This window comes from Strigops habroptila, chromosome 6 (genome assembly GCF_004027225.2).
Source record: "Strigops habroptila isolate Jane chromosome 6, bStrHab1.2.pri, whole genome shotgun sequence".
NCBI classification, from domain to species: Eukaryota; Metazoa; Chordata; class Aves; order Psittaciformes; family Psittacidae; genus Strigops; species Strigops habroptila.
The window spans coordinates 14,022,040-14,046,569 of record NC_044282.2 but is presented as its reverse complement, the minus strand read 5'-3'; the positions used below and the strand labels follow the sequence as shown (position 1 = coordinate 14,046,569).

Genomic DNA, 24,530 nt, shown 5'->3' with positions numbered 1-24,530 from the left:
TTTTGTTTGCAAGAAACAGCACGTTCTTCCTCACTGCTGACTTCCTGACTTCATCAGGTTCACAATCCCTTTGCTGTCCACTTCATTAGCAAGTATGAAGCATTCTAGTTACTACTTCAGCTTTCCATGAGCTCTAAAGATCAGGAGATATATTACTAAAATGCAATTTACTTGCAAGTAAGCACAGGAAGAATAAAGTGCAAACAAAAATCTGCAGGTACTGGTTATTTCAGGCCTTGTGGCTGGTACTAAGATCCCTCACTTTGCAGATAAATAATACTTTTTCTTGAGATTGAACAGCACAAGCTGCATCTCCCAAGACCATTACACTATCACCACTTTTTCCCTGAACACAAAGTAAGTCAACATGGTTTTTACTCCAGTTTGCTCCCTGACCTCTTCAATGGAACAGCGCTCAGACACTCCAACTAGCCTGTGTTGCATTGATTTTGGCGAGTGGAAACAGTACATTGGTGTCCCAGGCCAGTAGATCGGTGGGGGAGAGGGCAAGGAAAAACATATACAGATAAATTGAAATAACTTATTTCAACCCTTCTGATTTTTAACATTATTTGGTAACCATACAGACATGGCATTTCTTTCTTAGAGGCTTCAGAGCAGTTTTGCAAGCAAGATTTTCATTGTACTGAGGCACACCAAGATTGAAGTCTGGGCTTCATTGAGCTTCATTCTCCACTGGTAGAATGAAAGCAGTCTTAATAAAACAACAGATGGCAGAAAATTTCAGTTATTACAGAAGTGAAACGCTCAATACTGTGGGCATCTATTATCTTTTCACAGTGTTTTTGTGGCATGGATACTTTGGTCATACAATAGAACAATATGTACTATTGTAACCTTGCTTAAAAGCATCTTTCCTGGACTCTGAGGGAAGTGGACTAGAGCTATACTTCATATGTTTCTTTATTGAATAATTTTTCCTTCGCATGCTGTTTTAACTGATGAGTGCCTCTGAAATGAAACGCAGAACAATTACTTCTCCACAAACATACACTATTGCAGTGAAGTAAATTTGTCAGTGCAAAACCAGCACAATCTTAAATAAAACCATGCAAAAAGACAGAATAAGACCAAAGGATGGTATGGTCCATTTGGGAAATGTTTCCTGCAGCTGATGCGAGAGAAGCTCCCTGCAGTGCTAACATCTGCACAAACCAGAGAGAGAATTTATTTCCCCCTACCCCAGAAAGGGACAAAGAGGGAAGGAGAAGAGGAAATGGCAGACGGAAGATAATCTCTATTTTACACCAACAGACAAAATGACAATGGAAAAGGCTACTGTCTTCTGCAGAGTGCAGGAAACCAGCCACAGGATGTGCCCCTTCCAATGCACTAAGTTAAATGTACGCCTGGAATACAAATGGATTTTTCTTAAAAGCAGCATCACATTTTGCAGACCCTCATACTATTTGTATGTTAAAGGATATGAGTGTATGCTTAAATAAACAGACATATGTGTAAGTAAGTCTGGAAGCAATGATACAAAACCTGTTTGATATACATACAACACTTACGACCTGGTTTACTTTGTTCCATTAAACCCAAAGAAGAAAATCTGTCACAGACACATCTGACCAGTTTGGGTTTTGGGGTTTTTTTCTGTTTAAAGAAGCAAAACCAAAATTGCAAATTCAAGTTGCATCAAAAGGCTTTCATGTAACCTTTTCTCAGAGCACAGTATAAATGTTTACCCACCTCTTTCAAAATGCCATCAGCATCGTGTTGGGGACACGCAGTATGGGCACTGAACCAGCTTTTCTTAATACAATAATGTTAATCGGAACACCAAATGGTTGGGGTTTTTTTCTTTTTAGATTCCTTAAAGTGTTTCATCAAGTGTCCAAATACTGCTGACCAAGGGCTTTTTTTTTCTTTTTTTCTTTTTTTTTATTATAATTCATAAGCAGCTTATACAAGCACACCAGGGATTATATGAATCAAATGCTATTTTGTGGCTTTAAAAATATTTTCACTTCAAATAAGTCAATCACCAAACAAGATCTCCTCTCCCCTAACCTCCTTTAATAATCCTCTCCCCTTTCCTTCTAAAAACCAAGAGGGTAGCAACAAAGTAGAACAAAAGAGGGGAAAAAAATTAATAAAACAACTTTCAGAACTCTATCTGAAATTCGTCAAGGCTGTCACGTTCAATTTAAAAAGTCGTTATAATACTGAAAAACAGAAATTTTCAAGAAACCAAAAAGAATGTTTCTGTTTTATTCATATTTATAAAATTTCTGACTGCCACATTACCAGCTGTTCAGTGACTGCTTTATATTTCCTTGCACTGTCCATACAAATGATGAGAAAATGTCTGTTCACATTTAACAAAGGGTTCATTTACAAACACCTCATTTAGCAAGTAAAAGTCGTATGTAGTTTCTTCCTTGCATGTCTTCTGTGCATCCTATAATTTCTCTTACTAGCACAAATGCATTTCATAATATCACTCCCATCTCAAGCACTCCAGAGATTTATGTATTTCCTTGAAGCCTCTTGCTGAGCGTCAGAAAAGGACAATGATGACTTGATGAGTTTGTGTTTTGACGTGCAGGGGTGGGCCCTCCAAACAGTTTTGAGAAGTGTTTTACGGTTTATTTTTAAGCAGAAGATAGACTAGATTATAAAGTCGAGAGAAATTAACCTGAGAGTATTAACTGTCAAATGAGATGGGGGAAGTGAGATCATACGACTGGGGCTCTTCACAGAAATGCATGAAAAGGGGTGGTGATGGTTAATTAAGATTGTGCTGATAAGTGCCAAAATCAAGTTCTCAATTTCCCCTACACCTTTCAAGCATAATTAGGTTTAAAATAAAACAGAGTAACAGTGCTGACAGACACGGGATCAGTTGTTTATGTTCTAACTCTGTTTTGTGTTACCTGTAAAGGACAGCAAGGTTAAATATATATCCATTGGAGAGCTGCTTCACATTCTGTAACCAAGCTCTTGGCACGGTACAGACCAGATTCCTAATTGTTAGTGTTAAAAAAAAAAAAAAGTCACTTTGGTCACCCCAAACCACAGGGTATGAGCCAGATACTCAGAAAAATAGAAGTCTGAGCTGTAAGATCGTCCAGAGTGCCAGGCTTCCTCGCAGTATAAAACACACTGCCTCTACCCCACTTGGGTGCCTCTGAACACCGACCTGTGGCTCAGGCATTTCCCCCCAACGTGTACAACACCGTCCCACTCACAGAAGCAGAGAGATGAGGAGCCTGCAACGCCTACAGTCCCAACTGCACCAAATTTCCATTCTGCATTGTGTCTTTCTGGTTTCTCACACAAAGGCTGGTTTGTCATCTTTGCCACAAGCACTGCAGGCAACAGCAAATTTGTGTGGTTCACATGTGCTGACTTGCAACACCAGTTAGTAGCAGGACCGCTCCGGTTATTGAGTGTGCTGCTTCATATCTGAACAATACAAAGATTCACTACTTGGCTTTTGCTTCCCCCCATCTCACTGCAGATCCATATTCAAAGGTCCATTACACACATTTGCCTGACAAAAATATTGAGGTTATGAAGTTACGCACACAAATAGCTAGACTTTCCATAGCTGTTACTGGTCGCGCTGCTTGCATTTGCCTGCCCTCCCCCAACCTGCCCATGACTTCACTGTGATGCAGTTCTTAATTACATGATCACACCAAGTTTTCTATAAGAGCAGAGTCTCCTTCAGTACCTAAAATGGCCGGTGCTTATTCAATGTGGTCATTTAATATTGTTGGGGTTTTTTCTTTCTGACATTCACTATCATTTCATTGAATACTCTTCCCAGCCTGCTCTGAAAACACAGCCAGTTCACTCATGGGTCCTTGCACTGCTCAGCGCCTGAATTTTCCCTCACAAAGCATGCATTTTTTATAGCATCCTAAGACACCAGGAGTTTTATTGGCACTTTATGACAAAGAGAAGATAGATTCAAAAGTGCTCTTTATTTAGGTGCCCAGCTTGAGACAACCGAGGCCTGACTATTCAGTACACTCACAGCAATGAGTCTATTGACTTCCTTTGCAGTTGCACGTACTCAGTGTTTCTCCAGTCACCCCTCAGACTATTATCACAGCTAAGCAGCAAAACAAGTCACTTTTCATAACGGTGTATGCTTAGCAGATCCTTGCCTTCTCCTTCCTACAAACTTTCCCACCTCTTTGACGTGGCATCTCCCAGCTCCTGTGACTGATGAAGCTGTCACTTGGCAGAAGCCAACCTGTCCCATTATTGTCTTAGTCTGCTCCTGGATGCACTAAAGAAAGCAGGGATCTTCTCAGCTGAAATGCCCAGGGTCACATCATGCAACTAAAACCCAAACTGTAGTGCACACACACTAGTGCTGCAAGCACTTATTGCATCCTTGACTTAAGGGGGAAAAAAAAAATAATTAAAAAAATGATGGAAAAGTTCTTTGAAATGAGGCTATTTTGAGATTGTTAAAAGCAAACCTTCCCCATCCCCTGAGAAATTTTCATCGCATGAATACCTGTGATTAATCAGCAGGCTGATGCACAGCCTCTCCTTTATAAGCTCAGAGAGAAACTGGAAACTTCATGCTGCTTTTACCTCTCTGCTAACCAGAATCGAGAGTGAGTGCAGGGGCGTACACAACGGTTCATCAACAGATTTCTTGGGTTGTTGCTACCAGCAGAAGAGAAGAGCCCAAGTCCTCAAATCCTCAGTTCAATTACCTCCGGATCAGACAAAACAGGCTCTGGAATCAATTGACTTCTTCGTCAACCTGCTTGAAAGTCTTTTCCCTGCCATGGCCTATGCAGAGAGGCTAGAGAAATTGGTCAAGTTGATTAAAAAGGAGAGAGAATGGGAAAAGAGTACATGAGGAGCCTAGAAAGATGGAAAAGACTTTTACAAACAGGTAATTTTTGCACAAAATGACAGTGTATTTTACTCACATAAGTAACGCAGGCAGGAATAACAGGCTTTCAGGACCTGTGCCCTTTCAGTCTTCTGTTTCTCCATGTACACTGAAGATGATAGAGATGCTCTGTATGAAAACCAGTGTCAGCTGGATATTAGAAGCTCTCCAATGACTGAAGTGTAGAAGAGAGCAGTTGGGCATGTTGGAGATGATGCTCTTTCCTTGAACCCTCTGGGATTCACTAATGACCTGTGTTCACCATGTCATAACTTGTACTGTTAGGGCAGGAGTGATTTAAGATCCCTCCTCATCCAAAATTTCTATGATGCACAACTTCGTACCACTCTCCGAAGCTGTTCTCAGAAAAGCCAGATGCATAAAATCTCACCTCGCACCCACCCGCCCTTATTTCAACATGCCTGCGCACTTTGTGGTTTAAGACCTATCCTGAGTCAATGCTGATTTAAATACATACATGTTGTGGCAGTACTGGATACAGACACTGCAAAAACCCAAGTGAGATACTTGTTAGAGATTATGGGCAGACAGTCCTCCAACTTAGCACCCATTACTGAATATTGCTGATGTTACATGCTCTAACAGCAGCCAGAAAGCTCTGGGCACGTGTTTGTAACTGAGCTGTCAATAAAAGACTAATCTTTGTTATACCAGTACTTTGGAAAAACAATGTCCCTTACAGAAGCAGTAGGTTATTAGTATATAAGTACTGGTAATACTTTAGGAGTTACATATCTCCAACCACTTCACTTTCTTTTATGAGGAGTATAGCAAGTGTCAAAAAGCAGCAGAGCTATTTCAACTGGAAGCTCCTAACTCTCTGAAGTAGCTGAGAAGTGGTCTGTTCTGGACATAGAATAATAGAATGGGTTAGGTTGGCAGCAACCTTAAAGATCATCTAGTTCCAAACCCCCTGCCATGAGCAGGGACACCTTCCACTAGATCAGGTTGCTCCAAGCCCCATCCAACCTGGCCTTGAGCATGGGGCACCCAGAACTTCTCTGGGCTGAACATGCGTTAGCAGCCAACACAAATATACAAACCAGGAAGATTAAAACTAATTACTATGTACATGATATTTTTCTTCCAAAAGTTAGGTGAAGATGACTGGGAGGAAAAGAAGGGGTTGTGCTGGCTGTGAGTAGCCACAGCTGAACCTACTGGAGTTCAGGGTGCCATCATCTCTGTGGCGAGGGAAGATGTCCACACTGTAAGTGCCTGAAGCTCAGCCAGCCTACAGCTGTCAGGATGCCTTTACACTGAAATGTCAGCCCAGGTACCCAGCAACAGCAGTATGGACAGACAGACAGACACCCACAGCCCGCTTTACCCTCTTCACCAAGAGCAGGGCCAACACCCCAGTCTGAGCAAACTGCCCAGGCTTGGGCAGCCTGCAATGAGCAGAGACATCCCTTCTGCTCTCTCACAGACTCGGGTAATTAACCGGAAGAGTAAAACCAACACAAACCATGCCTCAGTGAAACTACAAGGGTCCAACTCAGAGCTCTGTACAGTAGAGCACTACTTCATCATGCCTATGAAGGCGACAGCCTCCAGCAGAAGGGCAAGCCCCAGAGCAGTACCACGTTAAAAAAAAAAGCATTGTCAAATCTTGAATATGTCCATTACAGCCCTCACATTGGCAGATAAATCCCTTTCATTGTATCAGTTTAATAAAAGAAAATATCAAATTAAGCCAAAGTGGCACAATTTGTCCAGCCCTGCTCAATGAAAACTGATGTAGGATGCTTACCCACAAAAAAAAAAAAAACCCTGACAAATCATCTGGTGTTTAACAGGAACTCCCAAGAAACACTAAGTTTCTCGCCCCCCAAAAATAGATTTAGCAATAGGTTTCTTCCTCTCCCCCCACTCCTCCTTCCTTCTTTCTCTCTAGAGGATGCATTCATCTTGAAGAATTCCAATAGAGGCAATAGCAGCACAGAAAAAAGCAGCATGTTGACTGGTACCTTTGCTGTTCATAAGACACAGAACAAATATGAAGGGTGAGAGCCTGATACTCTCAGAAGAATGGGCTAGATTAAAACACAAAGATAGAATCCTCAGCCTAGAAAGAGAATGAAAAGTTCTGTGTTCTCCCCTTTCTCCTCTTTTTAGCCCCAAATTTCTTATACCAAGTAGTTCCCATAATTGTCACTGATATCAGACTGGCAAGACCTTAAAGGGACCAGGCAGACAGTTACTGGACTGGAGAATGAATGAGATAGATACAAAAGAAACTTCACTCTTAGGATGTTAAAAATCCCTGTTCTAAGAAGAAGAGATTGAAAATCAGTTTTGCATATTATGAGTATTGCCCACATGAATTTAAATATAGTAAGGCATTATTTCTGGTTACACACAAGTCAAATATTTTTCTGACAGACTTCAGGAGGAACACTACTCAGACGCAGATGCAGTCAAGTCACGTCACTAAAATGCTGTGACTGGCTGGTAGAGCAAGTCTGGGAGATTGCTGGGTATGCCTAGAAGGCAAACTGGCTATCAGATTTTAAAATCCTCTATTGAGCATTGTGAGTTCAAGTGGCTTGGGTTACTTCTGCTCTATAAAAGCCTGATAAATAAGTCTATTGACAAAGATTCTGCATTTAAGGGGACAAAAAAAAAAAAAAAGTTGCTTCAAGTATGAAGTGGCCACAGTTTTGAACTTCCTAGAAGTACGTGTCACTGATGTAAAAACAAAATTGTAATCACCAGGCCAACGAAGCTTTGTTTCCTACTGATGCATCCTCTTGTTCTCCTCCTTGACTTTCTAGTTGCTTGGATCCTTGAGCCTTCTCTTTCACCTATCCTTTTCTTTCGTATCTCCTGACACCCTAAAGAGATGAGAGAAGAGCTACGCCTAGTTGAGCAAAACAGATGTGCTCACTTAGTTTGGCAGCACTTAGTTGTCTGACATCCATAAGCACTGAGTTTGACTGTCCCTCCAGGAGGGTTAAAAGCATAGCATCTCCCCCACACACCTGCCTCTCCTGAAAAGAAATAGGTCATGAAGATCACTCACAGCAGTCTTCAAATTTACATGGAGAGATCAAAAGGCTCCAAGTTTGAGGGACAAGTGAAAAAACTGTGTAAGGCTTATTCCTACAAGAAATCCAGAATACAAAATAACCCATGCTTTTACCATTTATTTCTTTTCTATATTAACCCCCCACACACTATATTCTTCAATACTTTTTAAATTTTTCAATATATAGTCAACCGTATTGTGTGGTCTCTCACACTACAGCAAGAGGGACAGGAGACCGCAGGTACAGTTTCAGAAAGCCATAAAAGTGGCATAAATCTTCAAGTATTCATTGTGTAGACCTGAAGAATTTATTCTACTTCATAGTATTAAGCTTCATTTATTTGATATTCTTTCTAAAGAAAGCAAGTGTGTAAAGAGGGAAAAAATGAAATGGTGTTAAAAAACTGAAGCAAAGAAACCCAACCCACAGGTGCCAAGAAGGAACTTGAAATTTATTTTGGGAATTCTGGAAACTCATCAGAAATGAGCTCTCATAGGAATGCCAAAATTAGGTTAGCAGTTTCTTGCGAACATCAGGTAAAGAAAAAAAGAAAAAAAATATCGAGAACTACTGCCAAGAAGGCTTATGCTGGGTTTTTTTTAGGACTCAGCCACTACTAACTAGTAAAAGTTATTATCCAGGTCTTTCTCCCCTTGAATCTAAAAGGGGTCAGATTTCTTCTTTAACACATTCTCGCACTACCCCCAAAATCCAAAGGAAAAGCTGTTTAAAAGCAGCGTCTACATATACAGGCAATGGCATATACTAAACCTCTAGTCCTAGCATGTGGCACATACTCAGATTTAAATGCACTAGCAAAGGTAATTTGCAAAATTGAGGTTTAGAGACTAAGTTATTTGAGATCACCCCTAACCGTCCCCATTCTTTTTTAACACATTGTACCCCTTGTTTTGCCTCTAGCAAATGTGATAATTGGTTTTAAGTTGCTAAAAAGTAATTCTTGACAAGATTAGCATTTGGAAATTCCTACAACAGAGAATAAGGCACCACCTTAAAACAGCAGTCAATACATGATGTGCTTAGTGTCAAAAACTAAGGAGCCGCTCTCCAAGCAGTAAGCTACCACAAGCTTGTCAGAGAATAAAGTCACGAGATGGTGGAAAAAAAATAATAATCTGACTCACATGTATAACATAAAAGGCCCATTTCTGACATTTTTGTTTCATACATGTATCGCACACAGGCAGTGGGTGTGCTTGAACAGCTCAAGGTCAGCTATCCTGGAAGGCATTTGCATCTTCAGGAGGGTATGTTATTTGGCTGGGGGAAGGGAATGGGTGGGCTTGTTTGTTTGGGCAGCACAGCTAACGATTTAACTGTTGCAAAACAGAGGAGAGAAAGTGGTTTTAAATTACTTATTCCTCCCAAACAGCACATCGGGATGGCCTCAAGTGCCTCATACTGAGCAATGCCCCAGCTCTTACCACTCCTTTTATAGAAGCCTTTGCTTCTTTATTTCTTTTTTTTCCCAGAGAGATTAAAAACAATATACAAAGAAGTCAGTGCATTGCTTGGAAACATCTGCCAACATTAACAGAAGAAGAAAATTGAGAACATTTTTAGGATCAGCCTCTTGATTACACCCATCTATGTACCAGCAATTTCAAAACAGCATACATTAGCCACAAATCAACCCTACCAACTAGTCTTCCAGGCAGGGCAATCAAAATGCATATGTTAAAAACACCTGAGTCACATTGGTGGAACTGATCTCCAACGTGATTTTAATATCTTAGTTTTAATTAGAAGGTGTTAACAAGCACACACACATTTATTACATAAGAAAATGACAGCAACCTTTGAGATCTTCAGTGGCAGCTTCCACTAGATTATGTTGGACCTTGGTGGCCCAATGAACCCATGTAACATCTTCAGCAAACTCCAGCCCCTTCTTCCCCTCCGAAACCACTGCTGTATTCAAACATTTGGGGTTGGTAACATTTGCTTCCAGTCCTGCCACCATTCAAATTTTACTCAGAAGAGCAGTCAGGGGCAGGATGCAGCAGACTGAAGGTACTGGCATTGTCTGGAGCAGGTACTGATTTCCTGTGCTCAGTGCTGTTGCCTCATCTCCTAGAGTTTCTACCAAAATAATATACTTTACACTCTTTGAAGAAGGACACCTTTTGTAACTTTTCTAGTTTGCTAACTATAACCAAAGTTATCTTGCATAATCTGTTTAAACAAATATTAAGTACGAGCTGATATGCATCCCCCTCATCTTCCCACTGAAATTATTTTACTCAAGCTGCTACCAAACACCAGAAAGCTGGTGAGCTTTTCACACAACATAATCAAAACTGGAACAAAAATTCAAAGTGCTTTCAACTCTTGCCATCTCTCCCATGAGAGCTTATATACAGCACCAAGCGACCCCTGCTTCTGACTAAAATAATAGCAAATAAATAAAAGCTCGCACCCTCCCAAGATGTTCGACCTCACCTGAGTGGCCATGGTGTGAGCTGTTCTCCAGCACTGCCTATAGTAGCCAATAGTCCAATAGGACTGCTGACGGTCTCTCTCTGGGGGGCGCATTTATTACTGTCAACAGGCAAAACTCCACATTTCTCCACATAATACAGGGACCAGTTTAGTAGTAATCCTCCACTGTGGTATAGCTCTTGCACACCATCCTTCTGCTACGCAATGATGTCTGGGTAGCCTGAATGAGCTGTGTAACTCAAGATTCATTTCTGTACCAGGGGAAGCTTCTTACTTCAGAGCCCAGATTAACGCAACCTGCGGTGACAACTGTATGGGGTGAAAATGCACAACTAATTCTTGGGGTAGGGCAAAAAATAATCCATCTTTCTATTTTTTAATCGCCGTGAATATAAGCAGTTCTGCAGCATTATGATCAGAGCATTGTGAACACCCATTAGCTCAAGGATAAACAGCTCATTTGTTTATGAGAGGATTTGTGGGCAAGGCAAGGAAGATGAGCAACAAAGACTGAGGTAAGCAGCATGAAGAGAGGATTGCTGTATGCAGGGCTGTGGTAACAAACCAGGTGAAAGAAGGACCTCTAAAAGAGCCTCTGGTGGCTACAGTCAGTGCCACAGAGCCAGAACAAATACCCAAAGGAAAATCACAGGAGGAAAACAGTGGTGGCAACTGCCAGTGTAAGAAGGGAGATTTTGAAGAAGTTCGCTGGTGGGGTCAGACACTAAAGAGGGTGGGAGAAGCCTGACAATTCCCTTCCCTTGTCCAACTTCTCAGGTCAAGCCTCTCTACCAATGCTTCCTTTTACACCCATCGGGGTTTTAAGGCTTCTTTCTTCTTTGGTTTTACCAAGACACCCAGGAGATCCTTGAGGAACAGCAACCACTCAGCCCAGCCACCTCCCTTACCACCATTTGACCAAGCAGTAGCCAGTATCCACACAGCACCCCAGACACTTACCTCGCCACAGCTTTTGGGGAGCCAGAATTCCCTAAGCTTAATAGTAATGTCTTAGATATGAAAGCAGGCATATGCATGTAGAAGACCTATGTCTTCAGCTGCTCTTTCACACTGGGGATTGATAACATTTGAGGTAGGTGATGTAAGCCTCATGTTCCTTGAAGCAGCAGCAACTGCAGGACAAGTCCCACATACACAGGTTTGGTGATGGTTATGGGCTTCTCCTGTATTCCAATTGTTCTGGGTTTTTTCAGGCAAATATTAAGTACTTAATCCATTAACATAAAATTTTTATTTTGTGTGTGTTTGAAAAAGATATTAATAAAAATAAAATTGTGTAAAAAGATTAAAACTTTTAAAAGCACTATAAAGACTATATAAAGACTATAGCTAGTCACATGTACTTCAGTCACCTGCAATAGCACAACTACCAACGACAGAGTCTCAGAAATCTGATGAAAAAGAAATACATGGGTATAAAATGTTAAGCACAAGTTACTGTCCCACAGCTCCAGTGAGGTTCATCTGGGTGGCATGCCTGTTATTTCAATCCTCATATTTGCTACCAAACATTAAATTTAACGTGGGTAACTCAGCTAATAGCTAAAGTACTGCCAGGAAAACAAACAGAATACACACAATGCATCTCTTTGCACACGCTGTTTACTATGCATTTTCTTTACGAAAATAATCACTGTGATACAATCTTACTGCTTCAGGTTATATTGCTGTATGCAGCGTGAAAGGCTGGTGCAAAAAATCACTACCGGGAAATGGAAACCTTTGCAGGTTTGTGTATGTAAACCCTGGTTTGGCCGTCTGCTTCAGATAGTTAAAGCAAAGGGCCATCTCTGTTCCAGATCTTTTGAGGTGACAGAGAAGCCTACAAGTATTCCCCTGCAAGGGAGAGTTTCCACCCCTCCAGCTTGAGGGAAGTGAAGACAATTGACAGCAACTGAAAATCTGACACCAAATAAGCAATTTAATTAGCCGGCAGGTGGAGGGAAGTAATTATTCCTCTCTATGCAGCATTTGTGAGACCACATCTGGACTACTTGGTCTGGTTTTGGGAGTCCTGGGAAAAGAAAGATTGACATACTGGAGTGAGTCCAGCGGATGGCCACCAAGATGCTGCAGCACTTGATTTATGAAGGAAAGATCAAGAGAGATGGGTTTGTTCAATCCATCCTGGGAGATACTCAAAAGCCAACTGGACGGGGCCCTGGCTTTGAAGTTAGACCCAGCTTTGAGGTTAGCCCTATTCTGTGCAGGGAGATGATTTCCAGAGGTCCCTTCAAACCTAGATTCTCCTGTTTAAATTTTAAAAGGAAGAAGAACTCAGCAAAGTTCAAAGGACTATTAAAAAGTAGTTTAATAGAAGAATTATCAAAAAGTACTTTTAGAAGTCTGTTAGATTTAGAGAGAGCTTAGATACAGAAAAAAAAATATGATTGGGGGAAGAAAAAAAAAGGCAAAAAAATGTAAGTGATTATTCCTTCAAAGAAAACTAAGGATTCCCCCTCTCCCCTTGATCTAAACCATGACGTGAAAGAGTCTGAAGCTACATACTTGTCACCATATACACAGGTTCAGCAAGTTCCCATACCAACAGTCATGAAGTAAATCTACATCACATGGTTTGACTGCCATTTTCAAGATGTTTTCTCAGAAATTATACATCATAGTGGCAACATATTGCTGACTGCAGAAGAAATTCTTATTATCGCAGTTTGGGGTGACTACATTATTGGCAAACACAGATCTTACTTCCCTTGCAGAGTTGCTCATACTTGCATTCTCTTAAGATCTGTGATATTTCACTTTTGGAAGAGAGTATTAAAATAGTCCAGTGGCACATGGAAATGTATTAACCCTTTGAAATGAAATTTGAGACAGCAAGCCCTCTAAATCAGTTTACTTTACTTTGAAAACATCTTGCTCATCAAGAAGTACTCTCCCACTCACATGGTGATACAATTTGAATGGTGACCACATCCTCCTTTAAGAAAAGATTGAAAATAAACGCTGCATGCAATTGCAACACCATATCATTTTAAAGCTTGTGGGTAGTTGTTATCGGAGCTCCTGAAGAACATAATCATCTTTCTTCAGTGGGGCAGATAATGTAAAGAACAAACAAACAAACAAACAACAAAACATTCACCTAGTTAATCCACTCTTTCAGGTCATTGCTCTCATGTCTCTTTTTTGTGTCAAAAGGTAAAGTACAGCCTCTACAGCACCCCATATTCTTGCACAGATACACTCACAGCAGCTGTGAACACATCATGGTGGTCTTGGAAGCGGTGCAGGCACATTAGCATGACGTTCCTCCTGGGCTGCTGGAGCTATCCTGACTCTCACACACAAGCTCTTCTGTTCACCTCCACATAGTGCCATGCGGACATGTCCCAAGTCTGAGGGCTGTTCTACTCAAGGAAGTAAACCCAAGGCAATGCTTTTTGGGACCCGTGATCACATTCAGGTCCAAATTATTCTTGGCACAGTCCCACTGTGTCACATTAGCTCTAAAAGGATGAAAACTGTCTTTTGTAAGACACAAACTTACGTGGCAAATCGTGGAGGAGTTCACTATAAAAGCAAAATCTGGCTGACTCGTTTAACACCTACAGCTATACAGTCAGCTTCATAAAACAAAATTAACTCTTTTGCACGGGGAGGAAACAAAAACCCAAACAACGTAACTTTATAACAGTTCAAATTAAGACTTGCTGAAAACACAGCAAGAGCAGAGACAAGGTTACCTTACCCTTAAAGAAGTCACTGAATCACACCGATGCCAGAGGAAGCCCACATTTTTTAACAAAAGCATATAAATGAAAGTTTTTTAACCTTTTACAGGACTGGCAGCAAATTGTTCTGAATGTCAAGTCATTAAGTAATGCAAACCAATACTCTCCCCGTCCTGCCTGCAGTGACTGAGGAGAAGGAAGAAAAGGGACACGGCCTTCCCTGCGCACTTTGTCCACAACCCTATTTGTTCCTTTTTTGGCAGGCCCACTTGAACATTAGGACAAGGAGTTCTGCATTTTTTAAGCATGTCCGGTAATGCTGCCCTAAGCAAGAAAGACAGTCAATGCTTGTCTTCTACCTCCCTCAATACATAAAAGCTCATTTTTGACCTTCAGATGTAAGGGATGTTTCCACAAGGTTACATTATTTAGCAGCTTTTTTCTCAGCCAAACTTTTGGGTTTGTTACATTTCCTACAAAAGGGAAACTCCTAGAGAGGTGGTCAAAAGAAATAGAAACTAACATGATGTTGAGAGCATACAGCCTGTTAACACTGAGAGTTAGATCTGGCTCTCCAGTTTGCCAGCTTCTGTACACTGACTTTATGCCAACTCTATGCTGATGGACTTACAAATTCTTTCAGCAGTGATTTCAGCTAATAAAATGGGTTTAATTAAACACGTTTGACTTTTTTTTCTTTTAAAGGCAGTTTGCCTCAGTCTTTCTGAATAAAATAGAAAATAAAATAAACAATAAAAATAAAAATCCAGTTGCTATTTCTCGCCAGTAGTCCAGCGCATGAGGTGTTATGAATATAAGATCACTCACCATTCAGACACCTGAATAATTTAATATTTGGAACAAAGGGCCTGCACATTCAGCTAGAGGTTTTTAATGAAAACTACGAATGACCTCAGATACTGTGCTTTTCAAAAAATTAGCTTTAAATAATTTTATTGCTTCTCAAAGAGTGAAAACAGCACAACAATATCAATGAATTTGGAAATGGACCTGGAATGTCTCTTGCTGAAATCACCAAATCAAATGCTGCCGAGAGTGATAATGATCAGAAATTTCATAATCTATTGGCTATCTCACAGCCAAATCCCAGAAGGAAATTTAGGAGTTTTCAGGTACTTTCCAGGAAGGCAGACAGGCAACAGAACTGGCATTTTTGCTGGTCTGCAGACAAAAATCTCACTGGATGTGCGCTTCCCCTCTGTAATCTTTTTATTCAGTTGCCTGTTTTCAAGCATTATTAGCATGCAGTGACAACATGCAAGAGGACCTGTCCACAGAAACGTCTGAAAGTGCAAGAGGTCATTAACCTCACTATAAAAAATCCTCCACCATTAACTGCACCACTAAAAATAAACACTGAGCATTTACATATAGTTTAAGACAAGAAACAGTCTAGTTGCCCAGTCAAACAATAGGGGTTTTCATTACGAGTCTTAGAGATGCTTGGTTTTTTTTTTCCTGGAAAAAATATATCTCTGCTTCCTAGTTAGAGGCTGCTCACAAAGAAAAAGCCAGTCCCAGGAACAAATATTCTTTCTTTTAATGATTTGAGAGCTGCTTTCTCTTACACCTGCTCTCCTCCCCCGGGGGTAAAAGCAGCTGGCTGTAGGACGCAACCATCACCATCTCCCAAACAGGGGTATCAGCTGGTCTTATGCTAAATCATAAGAAATGACCAGGAATGGCATTAAGTTGTCACAGAAGAAGGAAAAGTAATTCTGTGGAGAAGTGATACTTTTCATTATTTCTTGAAAGTTAACACAGCCCCCAGGATTGCAGGATTTTGGCTGATACAGAGATAGCTACAACCCTTGTTAACAAAATTGTGAAGTTCATAAGGGCTAAAAAGAGAAAGAAAAGGTCCATGAACACTATTACTGTGCACCTCACTGATGGCCCAGAGCCGACACAAGGTCATTCACCAACGTCACTACTAATCTCAGCTTCGGCTAGGTGCCCAAGGCTTTCATCTCCCAGCACGATGCTGCAATAGAGCATGCTGTTGCGGCTTCCGGCTTGGAGTACTTCTGGACTAAGCAGAAACAAGTCTTCCCAATTATTTTTGGGCGAGAGCATCAACTTCAATTATAATCCCCAAAGCAATTCTACAGTTTAAAGGTCAGGCACAAAGGGAAGAAAACAACATATTTGGGAGGGGGGGAGGGAGGGAAGGGATTAAAAAAAAAAATAATCAACAATTATCTGTACACTGATATCAGAAGCCAAGATAGGAACTGCACGATATTCCTAAGTCATGCCAGGAAAACCTTCAGAGCTGCCTCTTTTGTAAGTGGTACAGCTGCAAGTCAAAGATCAATGTTATGCAAAGTGCTCTTTCACACACAGGTTGTTCTAAAAACAAGGGAGGTTGGAAAGTCTTTATTAATACAATAAAAAGCCTTCAAATGCATGCTAAAGTTTATTTGCTCAAAAAAAAAAGAAAAGAAAAAAAGAAAAAACCAAAGCAAAACCCCACAGAAAAAAACAACAAGTAAAATAATAGAAATTTAAAGAAAAGGGGCACTAGGAACCGTCAGATACAGTCACTAGAGAACTTCCATGGAACAGAAAAGCTTTTCTTAAAAAAAAACCTGAAAGGGTATTTAATATTAATCTTTATTCTCATACCCTATTTAACTTCTCTGTATAGTTAAATAGGATATGACAAGATAAAAATTATCTGGCAATAATATTTTCATCTTGGACCATACCAAAAAGAGAACTATTTTGGTCAAATCTGTTAACATGGGAAAACTGGAGCCAAGAGGAAAAGGACAATTTCAAACTGAGAAGATACTTCAACCAAGTCAAGCCAATCATTTGAGGTTTCCTCCTCCAAAAATTGCTAAAACAAGAGTTATTTGCAAGTTTAAGTGGTGCCAAACACTTTTATTGAAGCAAATGTCCTCACACACACAAGCAGCTTCCTCTGCCTGCTTCAGCTAGCTCTTCTCTTGGTCTGTTCAAAGTCCTTCCACCCCAGGTATTTCTTTGCTTCTTCATAAGTTGTACTGGTGCCACTACCATCACTTTCAGCTTCAGAACACTTTGCTAATTCACCACTGCAAGGGACATAGCTTTGGTGAATAAAATAAAACTTTTTTCAGTGCTTCTGGAAGTTTCAGCACTGATGGTACATTTTGCCTGAAACATAAGGTCTCAATTCCAGGTTAAAATAAATCGTTACAACTCTTAAGGCTTTAGATGTTTATCTGTCTTTTAGAGCTCCCAGAGGTGTTGCAAGGCAGCATCAAGCACGTGAGGAAGCTCCTTCCCAGGCCACCCCAAGAGCTGTGAAACAAAGCATACTATGCAAGGCAGAGCCTTTGTTCAGGGCTGGCTGCTGATAGTGTCCCTGACCATGGGGCCATGACTTTTGGGGGCAGCCCAGTAACTGCTTTCACAGCACAGGATCTGATACTATTAAAAGTAGCTCTGGCTCCTTTGAGGAGCTCTGGCTGGGCTGCTTCGTACTTCAAAGCACTCAGCACATCACTCAATAGCCACTTTTCAACATCACTCGTTTCTAGTTGTAGCCACGGGGTATCTAAAGCAAGATGGGACAAAGAATTTCCCTAGGCTAGAAAAGCCATCCAGTTGTTGCTGCCTCCTAAAACCCCCAGCAATATAAAATAAATAAGCGTAGAGGGATGACCTTCCCTGTTCCCATCAAAACACTCTCACATCACAACTGTCTTGTATAGTTCAGCATAAAAAACCATGTCTTCATGTGAAGAACATCAACTAACTTGCTCTAAAAATTTAGGTTACTGGTTTACTCAAGTAGGACTTATTACTCACAGATACTCTAGAAAATTATAGTGTTGAACAAGCAACTTTCAGAGGTGCAAGAATTCCCTGAATCAGGAGCTGAGCTGGAAAATGTAGGGTAACCTCCTATCACCTTGTCACGAACAACATGAGTAGATCCATTTGAATCGAAGTGCCTTTGATGAAAGAAATGGAGCTGCATTTTAGGAAGGACAGCAAGTTTAAAATTCATTTGCTGTCCTCTCCCCTATTGGAAAAGCAATTCCACTAAGGCCATCTAACTCCAATCAGTTGATATTGCCAGGCTAGCTTTTGATGGCTTTCTCAGATGAAAAACGTTTATTCAAATTCATGGTATACGAGGAGTAGAGCTGGTCAGGAAAAATCTGACAGTCATCTTCTGCGAGAAAATTCTGTCCATATCTAAAAGCTCTGTAAAACTGCTGCTGATTTTATATTTCAGTAAAAAGTCAAGATGTCAAAGGTTCTATTTTGTTCCGAATGGGTGCCCATATTTTGAGTTGAAATCCTTGCTTTCATCACAAGTTACCACTCAAAACAGTCAGAAGCAACATGAGGCAGCATGTTTTGATTGGCTTGAAGTAATTTTATTTTTCAGTTACCCCAGTAGAAGTGCTGATATGGTTCAGTTTTGTTACCATTCCAAGTGAAGGCAAATTCCAAAAATCCTTTTCAAAATGTCATTGTTTTCCTGCGGCCAGTGTAAAGGAGAACAACGGGACACTTCTCCTTGGCTGCAAACTCCCACTAGGTCAGGCCTGTTTCTAGTTTCAGGGCTCAAGGACATTTCCTGCAGACAGGTTTTACTTGACCACTCTCAAACTGAGAGGCATCTTACCAGCCTGAAACCAAACCAACGCTGTAGCATGTTAAGAAGTGAGACTGCCACACAGTACAGTACTAATGAGGTCCACACACTTCTTGAATCTACCAAAACAACTTAAACCTTTCGCGTTTCATCTGGACCTGTCATTTCTCAGTCTAGAAATCAAGCACTAAGAGCAAAACCCATGGGAGATGCAAACGCTAAAATCCTAATTCTTTTACACCTGCACACTTGTCACCTATTGAAATACAAATACAAAGCTTGATGGATTTTTTTTTTGTTTTGTTTTTTGGTTGTTTTTTTTAAAATTTATTATCATTATTATCCTGTCAAAAGCGGGTTAGGGCCTTTGCTCTCTAAGAGCAAGCCACTGTGGTACCAGGTGAAATACCCAGCAGGCAGGCAGGTGCAGCATTGGCGTTTCACCTCTGAGGCCCTTTGCATCGGGTGGTCCTGGCAGCACTTTCCTTGGCACATGGACCGCTGGGAGTGTGGCTCTGAGGTGCACAATGTGTTCAGCACCACACAGCCAGCAGCTACGTCCTGTCCCTTACTGAGGAGGGTGAGATCCACAGGGGTCATAACCACCCTGGTAGCAAGGCCTCAGAATGCTTCATCCTAAAAACATGCATACCGTTCTGTGGGCTTCACCCCAAGTAAATCACAGACTTGCATGACACAGATCTGTAGGGTTTTTGACACCAAAGGAGGTCTTAATTGCTGGATTTCAATGAGACTGCTTGGATGAGCTACATTTGTTGGTCCAAGTTTTGGAGTAATGGGTCAAAATTACTTGTGAAGACAATTCTGTGGGAGCTGCAGGGTGGGGAAGGGACAGGAGTTATTGGTTTCCTCCCTCTAAAAGAAAGGTCACTTTGACAATACACACTGCCAGCAGCAGACCTGCTCATAAAGCAAATTACAAAGCACTGTCCATGACACAAACAAACGCCATTATTATACATTCAAAGTAGCGCCCAAACTGAATTAAGCAGAACTTTACAGAACGAGTTTGAATCAAATATTAATGCATGCCCCAGAGAGAAGGAGGAAGGGGAAAAACACATGTGTACAACTCTTTCTCTCCTGAAGTAAAAGCACTATAATGAAGCAAGACGGTAAAAGTGAAGATGCTGGTTAAATAAAAGTAATCAGGCATAAAGTGGCCAAGAGCTCTAAAGCTTTCCTTAAACACAACTAAATATATGATACTATAGAGGTACCATATTACAGTGTTAAATTATCACAAAGGCACTGGGCAGTTTTCACTTGTCCAGTCATAATTTTATTACACTGTAAATCCAGTGCAGACCATGCCATGTCCAGATCAGTATATTCAGCTTAATTAAACTAAGCCATAGGGCCAGTGGCCTCAGAGGTCAGTATTAGACTCCACTCGTGCACTTTGAATGACACTATTCAGGCATTTCACATAAACATATTGTGAAATCTAGTATAGTATCTCAAAAAACCCTAGTTCCTCAGCAATGCTTTACCTTACTCAAATGAAACAGAAATTCGTCAATGGGTCCTCACTTTAAAGATACTTAAAATGAAAATGCTTAATAAGCAACTTCGTGGCACCAGCTTCTTCACTCTTGCCTTACGCTGACTGCCATGCCCATACACCAAAGTTGTTTATCCCTCACTGAAGACATGCATTTATTCAACATCAAAACAATTTCCAGAGAAGCCTGTTCAGGGTTTTATACTTAACTGGTATTTCATGTCACTACATCTTCCACCAGCGGGCAACACAGAATTTCTGAAACAACATGCCCGAAGCATAAACTGCAAAACATCACAGCCAGTGGCCTACCATCAGTCAACCTCATATTGCAAATTCTGATTTTTGCCAAAGATGAGCCATGTAGATAAGACAGTAATTTGTTAGAGGTAGAGAAGCAGAAGGCTTAGAGGCACCCTCTAGGAAGCACGTGAACATTTTGACAAACTAAGAGAAATCTGAAGCCTACTACCAACAAAATACAGAATCAGACAATCTTCCTGTCTCTTTTTCATTAAAATCACAGCTTTGTGGGGTAAAAAAGGCTCAGGAAGGACCCCATTGTTTTTTCCAAGAGTTTCCCTTCTTAAAATTATTCTCAAAAAATTGTGAAAAGGCACCGAACTGCTGATACTCATCAAGCAATACCAGTTTTCTGGGCATATACATCAAGGTGCTGAAAACTCTGGTATCTCTGGGGGGAAGGTAACAACCTTTCGGCTTTACTAAGTAAACGTCAAAGTGTAAAAATGAATTCCTTTCCCTTCCAGTTTCCAACTGGGCCAAGCAGTGGCTGTAATGGATGTAACTGAGAAGTTGGAGATGCTGCCTTCCCTCCCTTCTGGTATTTTTCTTCTGGCCTCCTTTGTTCACTTAACAGAACTTTATTTGAAGTGTGTTTTTACTCCTTCACTGCATGACAAACCCACACAGTCAGAAGACAGGCTTATAAAAACCACAGATCTCCAGCAGGGAGCTCAATGGTGGGTGTAATATTGGACACAGCTCTCCATTCATCATGCACATTCTCCAGATTTCAAGTTGACAGTGTCCCTTTAGCTTACTGTTCCTCCTCATGGGAGATCAGACAAGTCAACCGTACTGAAAACACTTCCTTCACCAGCACATAAACAAACAGATCTTCACCTGCAATTGTTCTAAGCTTCGGCCACAAAGCACTACTTAAAAAGATACCAAGGAAGAACAAAAAAAACAAAATAGAAAGAAAAATGGGTCGGAGGAGGGTGAGGGGAGATGCTGGAAAGTGTTACAGCTGCAGGGATGGTGGAAGGAAGGATGTGGGAGTTAAGGAGGTTGTATACAAGGAGGAAAATGACAAGGTCTCAAAAGGCGTTCCCAGTCCTGTGCATGCATTTCAAAAGCCTGGTCCGTTCCCACTTGTTATTTAGCATTTTAGGAATCAGAGCATATCAGAGTGATTGATGAACAACTGCAGAGGATTGCTTTCCACTCAGCCTAAACCTTCTCCTCCAGCACCGACCCACCCCTGCCCTCCCCGTCACCGCTGAACGGACCAAGATATCATGGTCTTGTTTTCACAAAGTGGCCCCCGGCTCTTTCCCAGCGCTCACAGACATGCAAAATCCGCACAGGGCAGAAATAAGGCGAGTTCCCGAGGAAGCAGAGACCAAACTGAGCGTTATTAAGGAGGTCGGGCGACACGTACACTATAGCTCTGCAGACACAGCAAAATGCTGGCACCCATGGTGTGGTGTTTGGTATCTCTCACTAATCTAAATGTGGCTGGAAAGGAACTGGCACCAGCTCAGCGGCCTCATCTGGGGAGGAACAGAGAGGCTCTAGGGGAAGGACAAGAAACAAGCCTCTTTTCACATCCTACCACCCTTGGGCATTTTGTGTGTCCCTTCTTTCTTCCCTGAAAGAGGCCTTTGTCACAGACGAGCAAATCCTATACGATTTATTTCAGAAGGAGAGAAGGTCTTTTTATTTATCGCCCCCCTCCCCTTTTTCGCAGTTCGGCGACAACAAATACAGCCCTGTGCTGCGTCCCCTCCCCTCTCCCCGGCCGGCGGGCCTGGGGGTGGGGGACACGGACACGGGCGATCCCCGGGCACGCAGGGGTGCAGCGCCCGCCCGCCCCGGTCCCGCACCGCGGTCCCCGCCGCTGCCCCCGGTCCTCCCTGCGCTGCAGGCCGCGGCCGGCCGCTCCTGGCGGGGCTTCGGGGTGTGTGTGCGTGGGGGATGCCCGCAGCAGCGCGGCCGCCTCCCTTCCCCAAGAGCCCCCGCACCCCATCACTGCCCGGGCGCACAAAGGAAACGAACGCGCCGCAGCATCCATCCATCCATCCATCCATCTATCCACCCATCCATCCATCCATCCCTCCATCCATCATCCCTCCATCCCCCCGCCTCTGCTCCCCCCGGGCGGCGGCGCCGCGCCGGGCTCCGGCCCCTCCGTTACCTGAGGCAGCTCGGCTCGGCGCAGCGCGGGGCCGGGGCGGCGCCGCCGCACTCACATCCTCCTTCGCTCCGCTCCTCCGCCGGCTGCCCCCGCCCGCCCGCCCGCCCGCAGCGAGGGGCGCTGCTGCCTCTCCCCGCGGGCAGACGCGCTGCGCCGAGCCCCGGCCGGGCGCGGAGCCGCCGGCTTCGTGCGGCGGCAGAGCCGCAGCCTGGGAAGGGATGAGCTCTCAGGGGCTCTCCGCGGTGCTGCCGCCGCCGCCTCGCTTCCCCTCCGCTTCGCCCGGGTGAGCGCGGCTCGGGCGCTCCCTCCCACCGGGGCTCCTGACAGATGGCGCAACCGCAGCGCCGCCGCCGCCCGGCCCCGCTCGCCCGCACGGAGCCGGCAGCCGCCTCCCCCCGCCCGCCGCGCCCCTCCGCGGAGGTGGCCCCAGACTGGCAGCTCCGCTGGCCTATGGCGCGGCGCGGCAGGCAGACATCGCCTCTCTGATTGGTGGGCGGCGGGGGAGGCGGGGCGGGCGAGGCGGCCCCTCAGCGCCCGCTGGCAGCGGTGGCGGAGAGGGCAGCGCCCGGCCGCCGCCTCCGGTCAGTGGCAGCTGCTCCGGGCGGCCCGCGGGAGCCCGGCGGGGCCCTGCCGCAGGCTGCCCGGGCTGTCCGGGAAGAGGAGCGAGGTGGAAGGAGGAGGAGGAAGAGGAAGGGTGGCCAGCCCATGGCAGGGGTCGCGGCCGGCCGCTGCCACCGCCGGAGCGGTTCCCGTTGCTCGGCACCCCGCTGCATGTCCCCCGCCGGGGTGCCGCGGGGAGGCGGGAGCGGGAGCTGAGCGTCTCGGTATGCCGATGAATGGGAGAACAACCTTAAGCAGATTATGCCTCTTTGTGAAAGACGGCGTCTTGTTTTACTATTATGATTTTTTATCCCTAATTCTTGAAATCGGCAATAGTGGGTTCTAAGGCAATTGTGGTAGTGAAATACACAGAGCTTCTCCAGAGTTATGGTTTTATTCCAGTTTTCACGTTTGATCACTGAGTGTTTCAGCTGGCCATATCGGGAGGAGTGGCAGCCCTGCCATGGCCATCTTCCAGGGGGGTACCTGCTGTCCCCACAGCAAAACTGGCCACCTCTGCTGGGGCTCCTGTCTTGCAGTGTACCCAACGACGTGCAGGCTTTGCTGTCCTCCAGCCGCCGTGTAACTTGCTCCACGGGCAAGTCATTGGAAAGGTCTCTGTACACTTTGTTCCCTTCAGGTCCTCAGCAATGCCGTAACTCCTCCCAGCGTTTCTCAAGGTGCTTGCGTCCACCTCCAACGCCCACTGGCAGCACCGCACACTCCGGCTTCAGGTCCCGTCTCCAGCACTACCCTGCCCATGACCTCGGATGCTCCCGTCTTGGCGGATTGGCACATCTCACCATCACTCATCTCCTGGAAAGCTTTTCTGCCTTAGCGCTGAAGAAATCACAGTTTAGGCTACAAGAAGAACAGGAGAGACATGTAAAATGCAGATGCAGAGGGAGAAAAACTTAATAAAGTTGAAATAGCAAAGAGAGCTAATACAAGTTTTCAATAAATAAGGTTTACATTTCTCTCTCCTCCCTGGATTTAATTTTTGGCTGCCAGTATTTAACCAGAGAATTATTTCATCTTGATGATTTGATTTCCTGATGAAATTATGGTCTTACAGGTTCGGATGTAACCTTGTTTCCTATCAGGATGTCTACAGCTGTGTGTTTACAACAAAAAATGCTTCAGTTCTCTGTCTAGGGGACCATGTACGTTGTATGTAGGTGACTCCTGATCATTACATTTCAGGACCCTACAGAGTTT

At 43.3% G+C, this 24,530-nt stretch overlaps 2 protein-coding genes across 5 annotated transcripts in view; one reads left to right on the top strand and one right to left on the bottom strand.

Annotated features, from left to right (window-relative positions):
* FYN (FYN proto-oncogene, Src family tyrosine kinase) overlaps positions 1-23,126 on the bottom strand; it is a 141,660-nt gene extending 118,534 nt beyond the window's left edge. For 2 of the 4 annotated variants that reach the window (XM_030489457.1, XM_030489456.1), the window contains exon 1: positions 22,713-23,122. The gene's annotated coding sequence lies outside the window, so the exon portion shown is untranslated. Of the gene's footprint in view, positions 1-22,712 lie in introns of all 4 variants that reach the window. The other 2 variants (XM_030489454.1, XM_030489455.1) reach the window with 2 other exon arrangements.
* On the top strand, positions 21,866-24,295 carry LOC115609737 (translation initiation factor IF-2-like). The gene is made up of 4 exons (XM_030490347.1): positions 21,866-21,952; positions 22,266-22,485; positions 23,055-23,536; positions 23,953-24,295. The coding sequence occupies exons 1-4, from the start codon at positions 21,866-21,868 to the stop codon at positions 24,148-24,150; spliced, it is 987 nt and encodes a 328-aa protein (XP_030346207.1). The 3' UTR covers positions 24,151-24,295.
* Positions 24,296-24,530: the final 235 nt, after the last annotated feature.

What these genes read in the sequence shown, in the direction of transcription:
- LOC115609737 (XM_030490347.1), top strand. Translation starts at nt 21,866, where the DNA reads ATGCAAAATCCGCACAGGGCAGAAATAAGGCGAGTTCCCGAGGAAGCA. An exon ending in TTAAGGAGGTCGGGCGACAC is followed by an intron (nt 21,953 to 22,265) that starts GTACACTATAGC and finishes CCTTTTTCGCAG; the next exon opens with TTCGGCGACAACAAATACAG. An exon ending in AGCGGGAGCTGAGCGTCTCG is followed by an intron (nt 23,537 to 23,952) that starts GTATGCCGATGA and finishes TGTTCCCTTCAG; the next exon opens with GTCCTCAGCAATGCCGTAAC.